The sequence below is a fragment of the Xiphophorus maculatus genome, chromosome 16 (assembly GCF_002775205.1).
Source record: "Xiphophorus maculatus strain JP 163 A chromosome 16, X_maculatus-5.0-male, whole genome shotgun sequence".
Classification (NCBI taxonomy): domain Eukaryota; kingdom Metazoa; phylum Chordata; class Actinopteri; order Cyprinodontiformes; family Poeciliidae; genus Xiphophorus; species Xiphophorus maculatus.
Window position 1 is genome coordinate 13,104,381 of NC_036458.1, and position 21,260 is coordinate 13,125,640.

General features: G+C 37.0%; 3 protein-coding genes across 4 annotated transcripts; 2 read left to right on the forward strand and 1 right to left on the reverse strand.

Annotated features, from left to right (window-relative positions):
* The first annotated feature begins 1,760 nt into the window (after positions 1-1,760).
* Positions 1,761-4,142, forward strand: LOC111611584. The gene is made up of 6 exons (XM_023348591.1): positions 1,761-1,846; positions 2,019-2,330; positions 2,420-2,520; positions 2,610-2,657; positions 2,881-2,994; positions 3,100-4,142. Exons 1-6 carry the CDS (start codon positions 1,795-1,797, stop codon positions 3,151-3,153), a joined length of 681 nt encoding a protein of 226 aa, XP_023204359.1. The 5' UTR covers positions 1,761-1,794; the 3' UTR covers positions 3,154-4,142.
* Positions 4,143-4,803: 661 nt separating this feature from the next.
* Positions 4,804-11,233, reverse strand: LOC102229883 (transmembrane protein 180). The gene is made up of 7 exons (XM_005808884.3): positions 10,808-11,233; positions 9,462-9,776; positions 8,952-9,380; positions 8,619-8,773; positions 8,457-8,540; positions 7,584-7,727; positions 4,804-6,724 (listed from the first exon to the last, which is right to left on the reverse strand). Exons 1-7 carry the CDS (start codon positions 10,967-10,969, stop codon positions 6,583-6,585), a joined length of 1,431 nt encoding a protein of 476 aa, XP_005808941.1. The 5' UTR covers positions 10,970-11,233; the 3' UTR covers positions 4,804-6,582.
* Positions 11,234-12,152: 919 nt separating this feature from the next.
* Positions 12,153-20,236, forward strand: LOC102230146 (cerebellar degeneration-related protein 2-like). 2 transcript variants are annotated; one of them, XM_023348521.1, is made up of 7 exons: positions 12,153-12,507; positions 14,696-14,808; positions 16,013-16,161; positions 16,244-16,420; positions 17,482-17,775; positions 18,705-18,975; positions 19,070-20,236. In XM_023348521.1, the coding sequence occupies exons 1-7, from the start codon at positions 12,429-12,431 to the stop codon at positions 19,343-19,345; spliced, it is 1,359 nt and encodes a 452-aa protein (XP_023204289.1). In that variant the 5' UTR covers positions 12,153-12,428; the 3' UTR covers positions 19,346-20,236. The 2 variants fall into 2 exon arrangements, with proteins under 2 accessions (XP_023204289.1, XP_005808942.1); XM_005808885.2 differs by having other exon boundaries at positions 12,155-12,507; positions 18,702-18,975.
* Positions 20,237-21,260: the final 1,024 nt, after the last annotated feature.

A 21,260-nucleotide genomic window follows, 5' to 3' on the forward strand; every position in this document is an offset into this window, starting at 1 on the left:
CATCTCTGATTGGACGAAAACGTGACCGACAGCACAAATGGCCCCGCCTACAGAAATTGAACTGTCCAGAAGAGGGAACGTCACGGTGTTATTTAGTTAATTTATTTTATTTTTATTCATAATTTGCATGGTTGTAAGAATTAGTATACACAGAGATATAGCTGGGTAAATTTTCTTTAAATGATAATAAAAATAGAAATAAAATGAAAGTAATATTAAAATAATAAAAAGAAAATAATGTTAAGTTAAAATAATAATAAAATCTTTTTAAGTAAATGCATCAATTTACAGCAAATCATTATTATATTTATTATTGTCATTGTTATTAGTAGTAATGGTAATATAAAGAGCAGGAGAAGCAATAGTAGTAACATCACTCACAATATAGTTATTCTGTGAAACAGACTGTAGCAAAGCACTTTTCTAAACAGAGTTCTACAATTGCACTACCTTGAAAACTGATAAGCACCTCCCAACCCTACTAGGGACAAGGGTGTAAGAAAAGAAAATGGATGGATGGATGAAAGCTGATAAAGGAGCTTTCCACGGCAGGTTATGACGCATTACAAGCCAATATGTCAGCTCTGAGAGTACTAATGATGGCTCCTTTGCAGGGTGAATTCATATTTTTGATAATTTTACATCTTTTCAGATTAAGCTCTATGTCTTTTTATTCTTATTAGCACAAAGTAGAGTACAATAGTGAAGAAGAATCCATTAATATGTTTTTTTAAACAAACGATGATGTGAAAAGTGTAGTAATCATTTGTATTCAGCTCCTTTTACTCTTATACTCCAAAATAAAATCCAGTGCAAGCAGTTGTTTAAAAAAGGCAGTTATAGAGAAAACTGTGTACCTGCACATGACTGCGTGGCACAGCAAAGAGCATGAGGTTCAAGGAGAGCATCAATGAAAAGGTATCCCAAAACCTACAGGACAACTATGTGCAGTGTAGATCACAGATCTGATCCTTATGGAAAAGTGTCAATAAGCCATAGTTAAAAAGAAAAAGAAAAAAAAAAGGTTTATTACAAACCATTCACAGTGAATATCTAGAAACATTAGGGTGGCGACATCATGATGTGAAAATGTTTTTCTACACAGGAGAGCCACAGAGTTATGGTATACCGACAAGGGGAAGAATATCTGCAATTAAACCTTCTGGCTTATAATACAAGGTGGAACAAAATTATCACTGCAGATTACTCTAAGCAAACTATTTTCACATAGAGACTCTTCAGCAGGGAACAGGGAAGTAAGAAGCAGGACAGGCTTAATGGAAAATGGCTATAAATAAAGGACAATTCTGGAAGAAACCTGCAGAATAACAACCCTTATACAAACATCTGGAGCTATAATGAAAAGGTCCTGGCCAAAGTAAATCCATGTGCAAATCCAGGCAAAACACAGGCCTTAATGCAACAGGAAACCTGTTGCAATCATTAAAAATTGTGGTTCATAGACTTTCTCCATCCAATTTGGCTGGAATTGAGAAATGTTGGAAATGTCAAATATATATATATATGTCCCATAAAATCCAAATAAATACATTGAAATTTTGTAAAATTACAAAATGTGAAAAAGTTAAGCGGCTGTGAATACTTTTGTGACATTGTAATAAGCCTAGAAATATATTAAACTCAAAATGTTGTAGCTGTAATTTGCTTAGCAGAGTTAAATAAGGAAGTTAGAAAATAGGAAGTTTAGTACAACCTTCTTCCCATGTTGAAGTCATTTCTCATCACCTCATTCAGGAAATCATAAGATCACTCACAAGCTGTCAAGCTACAGACATGAAGCGAATGCTTTGGCTGCCTTTCCTGCTTATGCACCTGGCCGAGACAGGTAAGAAATTAACATATCTTTGGTGAATTACATACCTATTGATTCCCTAGTTTCACATTAGTAAAATGTAAATCCTTGAAAGCAACTTTGATTTGACAGAAAACCTGCTATTGTTCTAAAAGACTTTAAAGATGGAAGTTAATCAAAGGTTATTTGTTGCTCTATATTCCAGGACACGCACAAAAATCAGAGAGATGCTTGTTTCAGCAGCAACCGTTGATGTGGAAAAATATAGGTGAAAAAGCTGTTCTAAATTGCAGCATTAATCCACACTGTTCAGCTGGAGACCTGGAGTTTGAATGGTTTCTCGTTAAAAAGGATTCCCATAAGCGTCTTATGCAGACCCATAGGTATAACATACATGAAAATCTTTTAAACATCGATTCTGTTAATGGCAACGACACTGGGCTTTACCTCTGTGCTGCAAAAGAGGCAGAATGCTGCCAACCCTTTGTAGCAAATGGGACACTTCTTGTAGTGGGAGGTAAGAAGACCATAGCATTGGAAAAAATATAGCTTATCGATGCTTTGTTGACGTGAATCTGATAACTAATTTCTTCTTTTATGTCTCAGGAAGACCTAAGGTAATGCGGTGGAGGATTCTTGTGTGGGTGTTATTTACCCTCTTAGCCATCTACAGCTTGGCTTTGGTTACGCTCATCATAGTAAGGAAGGTAAATCATGAATTTCTCTTATGTCAACAATGATGCATACAAAACAAAATCTGAAAGCTTGCAATAGATTTTTATTTTTCTGTTTTCAGCATGACTATAACTTGACCATCAGCAAAAAGAGCTCTAAAACCGAAACGGTAATTGAAGTGTCTCTTTTTTTAATTGCGTTTCTATTGTGTAAACTGTTTTCTAAATGGGGGGGAAAGCCCATGCGTAAAAAGAGGAACAAAATCGAAGGCGCAGTAAGTCCCTGACAGAAAAGGCTCTAGAAACACCACGACTGCAACACTCGACGTATAATACACGGAAAAAAATGAAACCTCCTCATATGTTTTATTGATCATTTGAAACATTTTCCAGCCGAATAGCGTAAGGAAGAAAACACAGTTCAGAGATGTACTGCAAGAACTCCACAGCAAGTCGATGGTGAACAAAAGGAAACAAAACACAAGAGGAAATGGTTGCCAAGTTGGGGTAAATTATGTTGCAGCACATTCGTGTCAAAATTACTCAACAGAAACACTGCAATAACATCTACTGTTTAAACAGTAAAAAAAAAATGTGTTAATGTCTTTCCAGGCAGTAAGTGGGAACGGCAACATCTCTACCGACGACATCTACCAAAATGTCTAATGGTCATCTCACCCTGTTAAATAACAGCTGCAGGAGGATGTTACAAAGACATGAAACATGTGTCTGAGGTGACTGTTCTGTTGCAAATGGAAGGACAAATGAGTCAGGAGACTGGTTGACCCTTTGCTCAAGTTTACCAATGATATGAGAAATTTACTGCACAGTAAGGATGCTGACTCAGTGTTTTCAGCAGCGTCACATTGACTGTCTCTTTCCATAGTTTTGTTCAAACTTTCTGCTCAGATGAACTAGTCCATGCAAGTTTATTCTTGAGCTGTAATTGGAGGCATTTATGCAGCGCAGAACGGAGGATTAAATGAGAAATTGTTGTTTTAAGCAATAGGTGGTTTTAAATAGAAACATTAGTAAAATAAAACATTTTAACAGTGCTGTGCAAAGATCCTACGCAAGTCTCAGATTTTGTTGTAAGGTTGATTTTTTCTTTTTTTAATTCAATTTGTGAATCTTAAAGTCCTGTCACGCTCTGTAAATGATTGACACTGTATTGACAAAAGTTTTGGTCACTTGCTTTTGATATGAACTTTGATGATGTCCCATTTTAATTGCGGATTTAGGAGTTTGTTCATGAAAAAATTTTTTAACCATTATTCCAGAAGTGCATTAATGAGTTCAGACACTGATGTTGGACGACTTTAGTCACAGTCTCATTCGTCTTAAAGGTGTTCTGTCGGGCTGAGGTCAGTAATCTGTGCAGGGCAGCCAAGTTCTTTCACACCAGACAAGATTATCCATCACTTTATGGATTTTGGTTTATGGTTTGGTGCCCAGTCACACAAGTGAACATCCCAAAATTGTTCCTACAGAGGCAGACATTGTCTTGGTATGTGGATCTTCTTTCAGTTGAACTAATATCCCTTCTTCACCAAACTTTAATCTTGACACAAAGTAGTCAGGGAAAATAAATTTGTTATAAAAGTATTACTGATTAAACTTTAAAAAATTGTGTAGCTTTATGTTATTAAAGCTAAAGTTTAATCAGTAATACTTTTATAGCAAATTTATGTCAGATCACAATTTCCTGGTTAATGTCAAGTTGTCATAACGAAGACATTTTGTCAACTTTGTATTAAAAGTGTCATGATTTACCGAATGATACTTTATGACAACAATCATAAATATTCATGAAGACTTACTCATGTTCATGACAGGTGTTTTGTTTATGACGGTGTCATGACAGTCTTGTTCACAACCAGTTAAATAAAGTGTTGCACTTTTTTCCTTTTATAGTCTGGTGCTGCTGCAATACAGATATTTCATGCTGTTCTTTAAAATGCTTTCTGTTGTGCATTTGTGATAACTGATCAGCAGTTTCAGTAGAAGGTGGAGTTTCTTTAACTTCCTCTTTGAGAACTTAAAACTGGTCACACTCCATGTTCCCTCTGTGTTACATAATGCTGGACTATGACAACAATTTGTCTATTTTGGTGTTCAAAATCAGGTTGTTAGCATCAAACGTTGTTAGGTTCTGAACCTATCCTTCATATGCTGTATGCATAACAGTCAGAAGAGCTGTTGCCTATAGAGACACACCAGGAAGTCTGGCTCCTTGTAGGTAAAACAATAGAAAAATAAAGATTACCTTGGGGAATTTTGGTTGTTACTTTAAGAATCATGTTTAAAATTAGAAATATGTTTAAAATCTCTTTATAATACCTCACAATGATTTGAACAAATAAAAGCAGAACAGGTTGATATTGGCATTACAAAATAAGCAAATATCATCTTTATTACATCAGTTTATATTAGGTAACACTCCACTCTGATAACAATTCAGCTGTGAAGCCTCCAGTCCAGTGTACTTTTAAAGTTCCATATGCATACACAACACAGATTCATTCCGCATAAATTTCATTTGACACATACATCTCCTACAAAGGAATGGTTCTAATCCATTTTCGAATTAAATCTGGTATTTAATTTTTATTTCTGCAATTGATTTTTAATCACTGTGACATTTCCTACTAAACTTTTTTCCTGTGAAACCGTGTACTGCATGATTTCACTTGTAAGTTATATTCATAAAGGTCTGCATCTTTCATGTTTTCTTTTTTACATTTTTATTCCATTTCTTCAAGGTAAATAAAGATCAACCTATTTTTACACACATGCTGGAGGTTGTTGTCAATATTACATGCAACTGAGCTCACTGTCATTTATTATAAAAAAATAGCTTGCATTGTTTTTATGCATTTTCTTCAACACCAAAAAAATAGCTATCAGAGCCTACATAAGTAAAAAAAGTCTACTAATTTTCCATTTTATGAATGCATAGCTTTCAAAGAAACTTAAAATAACAGTTTTTAGCTTTATATTAGGGCAGAAAATGGAAATAAGACAAAGACCAAACCTGGAATGTGACTGCAAAAATGCGAAGGTAAAACATTAGACAAGCATTAGTTCTAAGGAGTCATGGGTTGTAAACTCAAAAACATTTCAAGATGCATTTCTTTTGCAACAAAATAAGTTTGATTTATACAGTTGTTCTGTTGAGTTATTTTGCTCTGTCGACTTAATGCATTGGACCCTTTTCTCAGACTAAAATAAAAAGTGATATTTTCCTTAAAAAGTGTGAGTGCAGTACCTGGTTGTGAATTTTTTTTCTTAACAGATGTTGTACAGAGGACAGCACTAGCATAGACATAGAATCATGACTGGGTTTGTCAGACAGATCATTTAAAGTCACAGTTTGTTAACACACATCTTATTTTTACACCACAGCTGGAAGAAACCTGACACTGTGGATGTTGGAAATCACGAGTGGATGTTGTTCTTGTTTGATAGATTTCTTTATTTTTTTGGTATTTTTAAAATAAGTCAAATATTAAGAAAAGTTTGATTTCTATAAAATTCAATATTATTTCACTGAAAACTGTTATAATCACAGGGAAAGAAAGTACACCCTGTTTGAGGTCAAGGCTTTGTGGATCAGGCTGATCTGGTCTTCATCAGCCCCTAACGTTATTTACATATAATCTAAAGTGTACAAAACATACATCAGACTCCAGGTTTTAAGAAAAGCAACACCAAAATGGAAGCCTGCATAAACCCTTTCAGCTTTTGTAAGATTCAACAGGGAAAGTAGCAACTAACTGATCAACAGCAAGTGTGACCAGCATCTGTCATTAGACTTTAGAAACTTGTAGAGGTCAAATTATTACCTTATTATGTCTTTAAAAAAATGCACTTTTTCCATGTTTCCCTCATCACCTATCACATTAACAATACATACATTTTAACAAGATTGATGAAGGAGGCCCCCGAACACCAACAAAAAGAAACCATCTATTCTTCCGTTATCTAACACGTTTATCCTTCCAGGGTTGTGAGGGGTCTGGTGCCCATCTCCAGCAGTCACAAAAAGAAACCATCCAGTGAAAGCTTATCTTTAACACTTTGACGATACTGATATTAGGTGTCAATGTACTTGGAATCAACTGTGTGACTGTTGCGGATGGAAAATGGCCTCCAAGCCAGAACTTGCAGAATGGCGACACACATGGGTATCAGACAGACCAAGTAGAACATAACACTGTGGAGACTTTCGAAAGCACTAGAAACAGGGAGATACAAAACAGTCATAGGTTACTTTCATTTGCAGCTGGTCCTCCCTTCAACCTGGTTTACCAGCAAACTCTTAGAAAAAGGTTTCAAAAACACTTGTTTCCTATAATAATACTACATTAATATTGTGCCATTTCTTGTATATACATTAATTATATTTAACTCCAAAGTAAATATTGCCATAGGTCTAAATTATTATATTACCAGCGACCTTTGAACTGAAAGAAGTAGGACACAATCTGTAGATCATTAACTGTGACTCAGTTGAAGATAAAACTATGAAAAGAAGTGGAGCAGTGCTTGGTTCAGTTACCAGAATGTATTTCCACAAATTTCACATTTTAAAGCATATTGATCAATTGTGGGATTTGAACAATATGCTTAAAATAACAGTTTTTAATCATTAAAACACAAGAAAACACAGTAACAATTACATTTAAAAATAGTTTAGAAAATTTACTTAATTAAGAAGGAAATAAACTTAGAAATTATTTAACAAATTCAAATTTAAAACGTCTTAATTGTCACAAGGACGATGGTTTACTTGCAAATATGTGTTTTTGGGTTAACAGTTAAGGGGTTAAATTCAGTATTTTTAATTATTTAAACACAATCAATATGATTAATTGAGTATTTTGTGAAATATTTTCTAATTTTTGGAACTGTGACAGAAGTTGATTTTACTAGATGATCAACTAGTTTTCCTTCTAAACAATTTAAGTTTCGAAACAAAAAATCATATATGGCAGTAATTATTCACAAAAGAAATCAATTCTGTACTTTTACTGCTCAGTAAAAGTTTTTACTATTTATAAAATAAATAATTGTCGGTGCAATGAATTGTCTACCTTTGATTAGACTCCTGGCCCACATCTTTCAGCTTCTCATATCCAAAGTGGTTCATGATATTAAGGACTATCATGGGAGCCAGAGACTGAGCTGGTTTTGTGAACAGAGCATTTGTTCCAAACACCATGGAGGATAGAGGGGAGCTAAAAAAAAACACACAAAGAACAACAACAGTTATAATAATTTGAATGATAGTCCACCTTTATTGGAAGCCAGTGAAAAGCTTTTCTAAAATAAATGGTTGTTATGGAAACTCGGTGAGCTAAAAATACCATTCTTCACTGAAGTGGGCTGTGGAGTTATTTATTTACATCCTTTAACATCCTCTTCACTAAGCATGGTGGAAGATAAATATCAGTCTATATACAAGAATATTTGTCACATTTCAATTTTCTTTTTAAACTTTTTGGTTAAGAGTTTGATTGGAAATATGGATTATAAGTATAAATGGCAAATGGACTGCACATATGCTCTGTGTTTTTTACTACTACTTAAATTTTTCATTTGCAAAAATGAGATTATATTTTGCATAATTTTTCTACAACGTCTTCTTCCACACCAAATCAAGACAATGCTGATTTGATGCCCAATACAGGAATTTAATTGGATTTTTAGATATACTAGGAACACAGTTCGTTAAAAGTAAATAAAAACAAACTACAGTGAATTTGTTTTTGATACCAGGCATATAAAAAGCTAAGTCGTGCAATTTTCTGAAATTTTCCAATGGAAGCCGCATGAAAATGGTTGGAACATTTGTCGTCAAAAAAGGACACCTATAAAGGTATTTTCAAGAAATCTGGGAAATACTGTAAACCAAATGTTCACACATGCCTTAGAATAAATGCATGTGTACTTGTGTGTTTTCTTACCTGCGTTTGTATTTCTGCATATCCATGTCAATAATGTCCGCCAAAGGCAAACCAAAGAGACTGAAGGCTGCTTGTATTATAACCCTGCATAAATGAATCAGACCACAAAATAAGCTTATAAAGAGGACAGTCTACAGTGCAATCAAAGCTAAAGCTTCTTACATATTTATAGTGAGGAAAAAGGCCAAGAAGTAGTAACGTTGGGGACCAAGTATAAACATGAGGACTGCCATCCCAGCCTCCAAAATAAATGTGAAGAGGATGATCTTGTAGTAGCCAAGACTTTGCAGTAGACTCTGACTGCTCAAAACCAAAAGCTACAGAGGGAACAAGGGATTAAAATCATAAATATATATTTTTTTTTTAAATATGTAGAAATTTGACAGATGGACATTAAAAAAACACATAAAAATGTGTTTTAACCAATCAAACTTGCTTATTTAGGTTCTAATTGATCCTTTTATGCAAAAGCTTGAAGCATCTTAGAAAATTTACCTGTGGCAAGATGAATCCTGCTCCATACATGAAACTCTTGGCTAGCGATGGAAGCGCATCTGGGGGAATCAGGTGCTCAGTGAATATCATGGTGAAGTTATTAAAGAAAGCCAAAATGAACACCTGGAAGAAGTTCATGACCACAAACAGTTGGAAGTCCCTGTTGGTGAGAATCTGCCATGTCAGCGCCTTCAACATGGAGAGGGAGCACGCCGTTTTACTTGCCCCCTTGTCGGCACACTCTTGATCAACTAACTCATATATTTTGCCATCAAAGCGGCTTTTACTGTAAATCCCAGTGTACATCATGCAGATGCAGCTAACTATAGCAATGAGCACCGTGAATGCCTGGAAAGCTTTGAAGTTTTCCATGTTTGTCGACACCATGCCACAGAAAAGAACGCTAGAGGACCCAATGAGAGAAGCCAGCTGAGGAAAGGACAAAAAGAGGCATAAGTAGGATGTAGTGTTTTAACTTTAAAGAGTTTAGGGAAGAGACAGTGGGCTTACCTGGTTGTATTTTATAAGTCTTAAACGATTATGATGGTTGCTTGAAATCTCTGCAAATAAGGCACACTGTGCGAGCAGCACGAAAGTCAACAGCGCGTCAAAGGCACACAGCGCCACTGTCAGGTGTAGGCCACTCAACCAGTCACCACTAGAGTAGGTGCTCCATGGGAACCAGGCAATGAGAAAGGACAGCGAGTAGAGAGGAGCGCCATAAAGGATGGAGAGACGTCGCTGAGAGCAGCAAGGCACCCTGGAGTTATCTTGCAGGTAACCAAACAGAGGGTCATTGACAGCATTCCACACCATGTACACCACCTGTGGGCACATATTATTTTAAACAGGTAAGGCAGAATTTATTCAGGTCATCAGGTTAAATTTTCCAAGAACACGTTTAAAGGACACATGGCTGCTCTGTTCCTTCAAAAGCAACTATTATTTTGTTATTACAAACGCTTCAGAAATCCCCTTCAATAACATGAAGAAAACACACTTAGATCATGATTTGTCACCTGATTTTTCATCCATTGATGTTAAGAGTAGGAAGTTCCATTTAAAGTCACCACAAGCATACAAAACTAACATTTCTTAGTCACCTTTGGCTCCCTGACCTCTGACCCCTGTATATTTCTTGGGTTGATAAACCTGAAATTAATCCATTGTGCTTCCAAAATTTGAGCTCTGAACCAGTTTCCACCGGCCAGCAAAGATTCTGTTTTCACAGCAACTGGACACCTCCCTGCTGCCTACTCACCATATTCTGGCGTTGTTTATCATATTACTGTACCAGTAATATGACAAACAATGTTTTGAGACCATTTTCAAGTAATATATAACATAATAATGCACTCAAAATGCAATAACAGCATTTCTTTAGTGAATTTGAACTGGGTGAAGTTAAAACTGAGAAGATTCGGGTAAAACATATTTACAGACAAATATGTTTTTATTATAAATGCAAAATGTAGATATTTTTACTACAGTCTGAGTTCACAGAAAGATCATTGTAGCTCATTTCCTTGTTAATCTATTATGTGGAATTCTAATAAAATATAGAAGTTATGTAATTTCTGCACGTAAACCTAGTTATAATGATAAAAATCTGTGGAAATGGTCAAATCAGACAGCAAGACTTTTGTAATAAATTCTAAATTAAATGATAATCTTTGGAAAAACTATCTAATTAATAGAAAACCTGACTGTAAAAGATTAATTGTATAAATAACCGGTTTAAGAAAGGGCAACGTATACGCTATAATCTATAACAGAACTTTTACGTGTGCAAAAACAGGAAGCAGTTTTTGCAAACACGAGTCCATTTAAACAGATGAATACTTTTACATACTCACTTGTGATTGGTGGAAAGCTGCTTCAGATATATTGTACTTGTTCAAAAAGAGTTTGACATAGTAGAAGCTAAAAATATTGTTGATCATGGATGACCCCAGTGTAGTCATGGCATATGCAAATGAAGCATGGTTGATCCCACAGTTCATCCATTGTCGGGCCATCCTGCTGGTTATTCCTCGAAGGCACCCTGCGGAAACTGAGGTCTCTCTTATGTATCATGGGCGACGAAATACACGTCATGTATTGCAAAAAAGCATTCTCAAAATGTGAAGTTAGTTGATCTTATGGAGGAAAGCACGCCCAGAGCAGTTTTCGTAGTTTTCTCTTTTTCGTGCGTCTGTTCCAGTCAACGCCACAACTGAAAGCCTGTTTGACAGGAAAAATCTTCACAAACTGCATGATATCCGCGATCCTGTCTAACTCGATGTCTGACTGGACCTTCGTCATGATAAACAAACAGTTGATTGGCTGCAGAAACTACTTGCACGAAGTGCTCTGTGATTGGATGAAAGACAGGCCAATCCCGTAACACAGAAGACGCAGCTTGTCCGCCATAATGGGAGCAGCCCGTTCCCGTGGAAATCATAGCCTATTCAATAAATTTAGGATATTAATGGAAAAGTTAATTATTTTTCAGTAACTCACTTAAGAACGTGAAAAACATTTTACATTTAAATTACACGCGTGGATGTTTTCAAGCTTTTATTTCTTCCTATTTAGTCGTTTTTCTTCGACTTAATGAAAAGTATGCTTCTATGTTGTTATTTTCAAAATAGAAAAAAACGAGCCTTCTCAGATGGCACATTGAAATTTATTGAACATAACTGTATATATGATCGATAATGCACTTAAATATGCCATAATCTACCTCTGACATTAAGTCATAAACAATGCAGTTGATCTACTTAATAATTGGTTAGCTATTTTGTTTCACCATAAACTGCTATTTATACATTAACAATGTCTGTCAAAACCTGTTTTAAAAAAAGATAATTATTACTTTCTTACTTCCGCTTTATTTCAGATATTCTTGCAAAAAATAAAAGCAAAATCACCAGTGTTACACATTTCTGTAAAAACTGACTGTTGCTATTATTTAAATAAATCTAACAAAACTTAATAAAAGACCCCTCAGTGACAAAATTGAGTTGTTTGTACAGACCATGAATTATTTATTACCGGTTCTTGCCCTTTACAATATGGCGGCGACGTTGACGTTATTTCATTTCTATCCGCTAGTTGGCGCCCTCCAATGCCTCTCAAGGAAGGCAGGAAGTTGCGAAAACGAAAACCGTTTTAACATTTTAGACAGTTTGACATGAACTCATTGAGAATAAATTTAAATGAGGCGAAATAAGATAAGGGCAACTTTAAAATGTTTCTTATAAAATAATTGCACTTTTTTTGTGTGTGTCTCTCTTCTGCCTCCTACTGGATGCCGGGTGTGTGTAAAGGATTTTGCCACGTTGCCGTGGACAACAGAAGTTAAAGCCTCTCTCAGACTCGTAGAGGATGCAGTCAGTCTACAGCCGGTGGAGGACACAGGGCGGCTCTGAGCTGTTTTGAGTTCCCGTTTTGAGTTCCCGCTTTCTGTGAGGAGGAGATTCTTCAGGCTGAAAGATGTTGACAGACATGATTTTGGAGGAAGAGTTTGAGAAGAAGGGGGATTCCTGGTACAACCAGCAGGACCTTGAGGACGGTAAGGACGCGCCCTAAAACCCGCGTCTGATTGAGTCTATGTGAGTCAAGTGTTGTTTAAGATAACCAGTGGAGAACATCAGTACAAGCTTTTATAGTTTAAACTAAGCTGTTATTGATCACAGAAGAAAGTAGTCATCATCGTCTTCCAACACAAGAAAAAGTATAACGTATGTCTCCATGTAGAAAATAATGGACTCTTGTGATCATCTGTTTGAAGCTTGATAATTAGATGGGAATTGGCTCAGGATTTCCTCAGGCTGTCACATCCTGTGTTCGTTGTTTTCTAAATATAAGGAATAAATGTTGAATGGAAGACGGAAATGAAAGAAATAACTAGGCTACATTGTTAAAACTCCAAATAGTATACATTTTTATGCATTTGTTGACGCCATCATAAATATTTTCCGAACTTTTTCCATATAAAAAACGTGTATATTTGACATTCCAATAAACAGTAAACAGACCTAAAGTATTTTGGGGGGCGAATGCATTAAACCTGTTGAATAAGTGTGTGCATCCTTAAAACTAATGTTTTTGATTCAACTTCAACACTCAGTCTTACTTGGAATTCATGTAAATTAAATACAAAATTTTATGTAGCACCAATTTAGAGCAAATGTCATATTAACAGTCAGTACACAACTATTTTATTTCACTATGTCTTCCAAATCTACTAAATTGTTGCATGGAGGTTGTTGTTTTTTCTTCAATAATGTACAATGTTGTTTTTATGCCAATTATAATCAGAAAATTCATCAGAGATTGTAGCCAGACTTGTAAGTTTTCTTCAATAATGGTGTTTCTCAACCTTAATCCTTTATCTAGACAAATGGTGAACATAGAAGATCGTAATTGCATGTGAAACATAAACAACACTTGTTGAAAATTCCTGCAGCTACTTCAGTATCGTTGTTGGCTCGTTGGCAGCTTTGCTGACCAGTTTCTGTATTGTCTTTTCTTCAGCTTTTAAGAAGAATCTAGTTTTTGGCATCTTAGTGTTGCCCATATTTTCTCCAATGACTGATTATTGCTTCCACTGTGTTATGATGTAATACTGTGGATTTTCTCCTGACTGATAGCTTTGCACAATAAAGTCCATCTGGTCATGTCTGCTAACTTATGGACTTAGACATTTGGATGCAAATGAGAAAATTCCCTGAAATTCTTACTAGAACAATTTAGTTAATCAGATTTAATATAATTAAAGCCAGGGCTAGCCCTAATCCAAGAATTAGTTTATGTGTCTGTTCCTTTATGTAGCCAGGTGATTGCAGCTTTTTATTTTGCACATTTTCCTCTTATAGATTTGTTGTTGTTTTTTTACCTGAACTGACAATAATCAGAAAAAACATAGCATTTGTGCGGTATGTGTACACTTTTTTACAGCCTCTGGGTCTTATAATGATGATTGGTGTAATAATAGTAAAAATAACATACTGAATATTTTGAAATGAGAATTTTACCAGATCAACAACAAAGCCTGCTCTGTCTGTTCAGCAACATGTATCAGCACATTATTTTGATGATTATTATTATAAACATATCATAAAATGTTTATGGTCGTGCTTTTTCAGGAGTGCAGCTACTTTTGGACGCTGAATGAACCTTGATGGGTTCAGAGTTTGGAGAGAGTAATTAGTAAAAAGTCACTGAGATGTTCATAACTAATTTAGCACTGAACCATCCACCTGCTGGCACCAGGGCAGATCTCAAGATTATATAGACATGACAGGTTTAGGTTAAACATTTTAGAGCATAGTAGTTGTTCTGAATAGGTCTGCATAATTTCATAAAAATATTTGTGATACTAATGCTGAAAACTGCAAAAAATTATATTGACTATGATTAACCCTTGTTTTAAAGATACTTTTCCCCCCCTATACAATTAGACAATGTCTTGTGTAAACATGAGAATGAAAGGAAATTCAGCTGTACTGAAAATATGCCGATATGTTTGTGTAAGACCTGCTTCATTGCAGATCTGCAGGAAACACTGACAGCTAACAAGGTCCAGAGCTGGTGGGAATGAAGCAGACAAAGGCATTCCAAGGAGTACTCCACGAGTGCAGAATATTTATAGTGTATAATAAGTTATGTGTTTGTTGTGTGTATTCCTTATATAAGCCTATACTGGTCAGTTTCCATTGTAAATGATATGGTTGGGAATTTGTTTCTGCTTTGTTTAGATCTCCATCTGGCAGCAGAGCTGGGCAAAACTCTCCTGGACAGGAACCATGACCTGGAGCAGGCCCTGCAGCAGATGTATTCTACCAACCAGGATCAGCTGCAGGAAATCGAGGTCAGGAATGTTTGGAGAAAGGAAAACAACAGCTGCTTTGACCCTCCAGTTGTGATAGAATTGCATTAGTGAGCATGATGCAATTTGCAGCAATGGGATCGAGAGGAGTTTACATCAACAAAAAAGGAGAAAAATAGGGTCAAGTAAAATCTAATCCAGTCTGACCTAATGAACCATTTGGCAAAATCTTAGTTGACCTAATTATGTATGGAAGTTTTTGTAGATCACTTGCCACCTCTTTGCATCCATTGATATGCAATATTTCAATTTATGTAATTTACTGGATATAACAGTTAGTAAAGTCAGAGTTTTCTAGCTGAATAGTGTTATTTTTGCAAAAAGGCCAAAATTAGGTTTTATATTTCACTGCCAAGACGTCTCAGCATGTCCACACAGCACTGCTCTGTACAAGCTGGAGAACACGCCACTCAGTGGGTCAGCAAACGTAAGAGTCTTAATGTGTTTACGGCATAGAGAGAGCTGTGGTCTGAGGATTTATTGAAGTTGATATGCTAATCCCAATACTTCTCTATGACCCTCGTACTAACGTGTAATCTGGCACTGGAAATACCGCAAAGCTGTGAGAACATGTGAGTGGGGCTCTGTGGAGCAAGAGCGTGTTTCTGTTTGACTAAAACCAGTTGTGCAGCACCTGATGTTTGCTTAGAGACAGATGTCCAGGCTGATGTTAGTGTGAATTTCCCAAACTATGATTATCAGATCTGGAGAGCAAGCATGAACTTATTTCCGGTTAAAAGTTAATCTTGGAAACAACTGTAAATATGTATATTTTGAGAAAAATACAAACCACCAACTTACGTTACTGTCCCATTTTTTTTCAGCTCCCTGGTGAAGGTTATTGTTTAGCATTTTTGTTTGATTCAGCCTTATTGTGATAAATTGGATTGATCTTGATTCTAAAGCCAAATGTTAGATGCTATTCAATTTTATTTAAAGCATAAAATAAATTTGAATTAATCTCCTGTATATTTGCTGTTGTACTCTGTATTTAAAAGGCAAAATCCCCATAGTAAATCAAATAATTATTTTGAAATGGAAACTTTAGGTTGTTTTTTTTTCTTTCTTTCTTTAATTCGAGTAAAAATGGAGATGATGCTGGGATCATTTTAAAATGTGAATCTAAACATTTACCTGCTGTTTGATTAATAGAATATCAATATATATATATTTTTTTGTGCATTAGTACCTGACCAAACAGGTGGAGCTGCTACGTCAGATGAATGATCAACACGCCAAACTGTACGAGCAGCTGGACATGGCCGCCAGGGACGTGGAGGAAAGCAATCACAGGCTGGTGCAGGACAACCGCCTGGCCCAAACCAAGATCAACAGGTTGCTTCACCAACCAGTCAGCAAACCTTATGTTATTTTTTCATTATCTATCCTTACGGTTAATTGTTCTCTCTTACACCAGTTTAACGGATACGATCGAAGCCCTTCAGACCCTCCTAGAGGACCTGCAGACCCAGATGGACGAGCTAAAGGCGGCTCAGGCAGAGCGAAACAAGAGAGAGCTGGCAGAGCAGCGGCGTGGTTTCAGTGCACAGAGTGTGTCCTGTCTCAAGGAGCTGTATGACCTCCAGCGGGACAGGTAATACTCAAGAGAGAGCTTCATTACACCCTACGCTAATGGAGGTGGAGCCTCAAGCTGTGACAGAGGAACTCTTCTCAAAGAGGAAGATGTGTGGTAGACCGAAGCAAAAATGCTGTGTCATAGAAGCTCTGTTCATAAGTTTATTGGTGTTGTGTAAAATACAGAAACATCAATCAGCTGAGGCGTCTTTCTATACCCAACTCTGTCCGTAAGAGCGTAATATAACTACAACATGGTGCTAAGGCCTGTTCTGTGATCCGCAATACTCTCAGCCTTTGAATGCTGAATTGACATCTGTAGGTCACCCAGAGCAGAGCCATTACCTCAGAGCTAATCTGCAGGACAGGAAAGTTAATCCTTGCCTATTGTCAGCACTGTGTAAATACATTCAGACATACAGCTGCCACTTTAGGAAACCACTAAGCGTGCACTGCAAAAGTACTGTTTCCATACTTTGCTCTTGGGACTTGTAACAGACCATGTGATGTCAAATAATTTTAGTTTTCAAGTGTTTTCAAGTCAATAACCTCCTGACTTGAATATAAAGTCAATATAAAGTCACAATTTGCTGCTACCTAGCAGCCCTAGCGGAGCTCCAGCACATTTGGTCAGCTATTTTTAATGCTGTATGCTCTGCACAATGGCTGCTGGAAAAGACAAGTGTTTTGTTCTTGACTTATCAACCAGAAAGCACCAACCACAGAAACGTTGAGTTGGAGGAGCGTGGCCAGCTGCAGCTTATTTGGATTTAAAGAGACAAGAGGCCCCATTCTGAAAAGAGCTCAAAATAGGCAGAACTGAGCAGACTAAATTATCATGATCTAAGAATGACTTTGTGCAAAACATGTAATGAACATGTTTTGTATAAACCATAGACTTTTCCTAACCTGTTCAAAGAAGCATAAGAGGTCACCTATAGTTCACAGATTATATTCTCTTCACCTAAAGTAAACTTAAGAATAGTAAATGTTTTAATATCAGTGACAGTTTTATTTCACTCTACATAAAGACCTTATTTGTCACTGTAAACATGCAATAAAGAAACATTTCTGTTCCAGGTATCTGACTCAGAGCGATGGACTGTGGTCGCCTCAGAGCTTCCTCTGCGACAGAGACAGATGTCTGGACCCGGAGGAGGAGAACCAAGCTCTGCAGCGTTCCATCCAAACCCTCCAGAGGCAGATCGCCACCGAGCAGAGCCGAAGGGAGGCTGTGGAGCGAGAGATCGAGTTCACATCCAGGGAGAACAGAGGCCTGGAGCAGCGACTGGCCGAGCTGGAGGGCTGCTGGACCCGGCAGACTGAGCTGGAGGAGGAAGTGGAGCAGCTGCGGCTTCTGTGGCGAGCCAACAGGTTAGAGCTGCTGTGTTCCTGTTCAGCCATGATGAATGTGTACTGCTGTAGAACCAGAGATTGCTGCAATTACAGCTTCACCTCGCTACCAGCTTCGCACATTTAGAGATTGGATTTGTTGCCTGTTCTGCTTTGCAAAATACCCCTGATCTGGGTTTTAACTAGACCCTTCTAACGTATAAATATTCTTTGAGTCAAACCAAAAAGTTTTAACATCTCTTTCTAGTGAGGCTTTGGGTTTTTCATCCTATTTTTCCAGGATTGCCCTTTATCTAGAGTTGTCCATCTTCTAATCAACTCAGCAGCTTTCTTGTCTCTGCTAATGAAAAGCAGCTCCACAGCATGATGCTTCCCCTGCCATGCTTTACATTAGGGATGGTGATTTAAGGGATAAAAGTCGCTCACAGCATTTTGCATGTAAGCCAATGTTTATTGTGTACTTTCTGAAGCTAATTATTTGCACTGGATTTTATTTAGAAGTGTCAGAGTAAAGGGTTTTGAACACAATTGTATGTTGCACTTTTTAGATTCTGATTTGTAAAAAAAATATTAAATCCTTATTGCTTTTCTGTCTTTGTACTTAAGTTGGTCTATGATGTAAATTTCCAATAAAATACAGTACAGTTTATGGTTGTAGGTCATCCATCCATCCATCCATTTTTTTTCACTTTATCTGGGGTAGCAGGGTTGTAGGTCAAACTTGTTTATTTTATTTTTCACATTTCAGCAACAAAGCAGTCCAAATGCTTCACACCATTAAAGCATAATACAATAACCAATTATGAAACAAGCAATAAACACATTCTGTCAAATGCCGTCATCAATGTTCATCCTGTAAGAGGACCAAATATTAAAAAGTTAACTGGATAACAAGGAACTGTGAATTCATCTTGTTTGATTATGTTTCCGTTTCTTTTTGCTCTCAGCAGTGCGAGGAGGCCGAGCCAGCTGCTGTTGCCCGAAACTGTGTTTTTTGCCTCTGAAGAGAGACAGAGTAAGGCAGACGAGACATCGGAGAAGGAAGAGGAGCAGACAAGGCGAAGCCGACAGAGGTGTCACAGCGACGGCGTTTTAAAGGCCACGAACACGGATGAGCTCCGTCGCGGTCATGAGCAGCTGTGCATCAGGCGGACAGAAGCAGTGAAACAGAGAGGCATCTCTCTGCTCAATGAGGTGGATGCACAGTACAGTGCCCTCCAGGTGGGAGAAGCAGACATGGTGTCAATCCCCCAAGTTACATACCGTAAGAGCAGGACTCTTGCAGAATTATTATGAATGTGTTGGTGTTTTCCAGGTAAAATATGAGGAGCTGCTGCAGCGTTACCATAATCTAACAGATGGACTGATCCACAATGCTGTCCAGTCCTCCAGCGGTTCCTTTGCCACCGCCTGGGTGCGCCGCCGCCTCTCCGGCTCAGCTGCAACATCCGATCTAAAGGCTCTTCCTGAAGACGGCCACCAGCCCGAGTACAAGGTTCTGTTCAAGGAGATCTTCACCCGCATCCAAAAGACTAAAGAGGACCTCAGCGATGACAGGCACCCAGCACGCAACAATGATTCTGCAGAATGAACTTCACGCGTCCATCTTCCCTGGATTTGCTTTGATTTCTGTTCAGGAGATGCACTGAGGCTGCTTTTCTGTAAAGCTTTACAGAGGGTGCACAAGCTACATGTTTTACACTTTTATTAGTTTGCACAGTTTTTTCCCATCTGTCCCGATGGGTGAAAAATGGTTGGTTAAAAAAAAAAATCTAATGGTTATGTTTTATACAAAACTGAAAACAATATAGAAGAATATGATGTATGATGAAATTATGTTTGTGGATAAATTTAAAACTACATTTCAGTGCAACAGTCCAGAAGTATTATTGTTTTCTGCTGTATTTATGTAATATGAACTCACTTGATCTTTTTGGTGTTTGGAGTAGAAAGGTTTACGTGTTGCTACAGCTTATGGAGGCAGTGTGTAAGTAGATGTGTTGCATAAGGACGGAAAAGTGTAGAAATGTAATCAGAAGTTTCTAAAAGTTGAAATACTGGCTGGTTTTACGAAAGTCGGTGATGGTTTGGTTTCTAAACCTTTCTTGGGGTGTTAATATAAAGCATTTAGAGCGAAATCTCTTTTTTGTTCATTTCATATCAGTAGCAACATTTCTGCTCAACTACAAGATGCAAAAGCTTTGCACAACTTCTGTGTACTTATTACCAAATGTATTTTCTTTGTATGTAACTAATTAAACAAGTCAGCGTAGCAGCACTGTGTTGTAAATGTATGTTATTTAAAAAATATAAGCTGATTTTGTTCTAATCTTTAAGACGATTCTAACAAAAATAGATGAATTATAAATGTTCAGAACCTCAGCTGTTGAAAAACTGAAATCAGAACAATTATGTCACATAGTTAATGTTTTTGCCCTCTCGTTACGTGTTTTGTTCGAAAATAAAACTATTTGGCATGTAGCATCATGAGTATCTGGGTTTTTGGGTTTTGGGGTCATAGTTTGAGTTCTCCTTCCTGCATATATTCCTGCCAGGTAATCGTGAGAGGAAAGCAGTGGAAATTAAGTCCTTTTAGTCTGCATGAGCTGTCGTCATACCACAAGACCTTTACTTTACCAACAAACAAAAATCATCATTTGACCTGTTTTGGGAATGAAGTGTTTTCATAAAAGTGATTTCAACATCCTACCCTACTTTCTATCAGCCTCCAAATCCACCAAACCTTTCTAACAAGAGGATTGCATACCAAGCTCACAGAGACAGACAAGTCTTTGCAAAAGCTGAGCATGTAGGCTCAGATCACAAAACAATCAGGAGGGATAAAGTCACAACAAAAGAGCAGACATCAGATAGAGCATGTTGTAGCTTTAAATTTGTGCAAGATTTTTATTTCATGTACAACATGTACTGTGGTATTCTTAGTTGGTAAGTGGTACAAAAAACTGTTTTCTATTAATCATTTCTCAATTTTTTAAAATAATGAAACAAATTTCAATAAGGCACAGCTAACATGAGGAAATACATAATAGCAGATTTCATACAATGGTTTTATTTATGAAGGAGAAAAAGCAGTTACTGGTTGTGCCACCTTTAGTGGGTACGCTTTAACAATATACCAGAGTATCTATCTCAAGTTTAAATTCAGGCTTTAACTAGGCCAGTCAAAAGTCTTAATTAAGAGGAATGCTTGCTTGATTGCTTTGGGATATTTCTCCCAAAAGTCTTGGGAATTATCAAGGTGTTTGGAAAATATGAGATTTTGTGAAACTTTTGCCCAGTCTCGTTCTTTTTGAGTCAAAAAAAGCTGACGTTAACTAAGGCAAGTGAAGCCAGTGCTGTAGCTGTTGATTTTGGTTCTTTTATGACCTCCTATATGAGTCATCTGGGTGCCTTTAGACTAATTTTGTTTGGTTAACTGTTCATGGGGCGTTTCTATCAGAACTGTTCCATGTTTTCTCCATTAGTGGACAGCCACTCTCGCTGTG

Excerpts from the sequence above, each read along its gene's own strand:
- LOC111611584 (XM_023348591.1), top strand. The coding sequence starts at position 1,795 with ATGAAGCGAATGCTTTGGCTGCCTTTCCTGCTTATGCACCTGGCCGAG. Across the intron at positions 1,847-2,018 it reads TATGCACCTGGCCGAGACAG|GACACGCACAAAAATCAGAG; the intron begins GTAAGAAATTAA and ends TCTATATTCCAG. Across the intron at positions 2,995-3,099 it reads GAAATGGTTGCCAAGTTGGG|GCAGTAAGTGGGAACGGCAA; the intron begins GTAAATTATGTT and ends ATGTCTTTCCAG.
- LOC102229883 (XM_005808884.3), bottom strand. The coding sequence starts at position 10,969 with ATGGCCCGACAATGGATGAACTGTGGGATCAACCATGCTTCATTTGCA. Across the intron at positions 7,728-8,456 it reads ATGCAGAAATACAAACGCAG|CTCCCCTCTATCCTCCATGG; the intron begins GTAAGAAAACAC and ends GTTTTTTTTTAG. Across the intron at positions 6,725-7,583 it reads GGCCAGGAGTCTAATCAAAG|TGCTTTCGAAAGTCTCCACA; the intron begins GTAGACAATTCA and ends CCCTGTTTCTAG.
- LOC102230146 (XM_005808885.2), top strand. The coding sequence starts at position 12,429 with ATGTTGACAGACATGATTTTGGAGGAAGAGTTTGAGAAGAAGGGGGAT. Across the intron at positions 14,809-16,012 it reads ATCAGCTGCAGGAAATCGAG|TACCTGACCAAACAGGTGGA; the intron begins GTCAGGAATGTT and ends TTTGTGCATTAG. Across the intron at positions 16,421-17,481 it reads TATGACCTCCAGCGGGACAG|GTATCTGACTCAGAGCGATG; the intron begins GTAATACTCAAG and ends TTTCTGTTCCAG.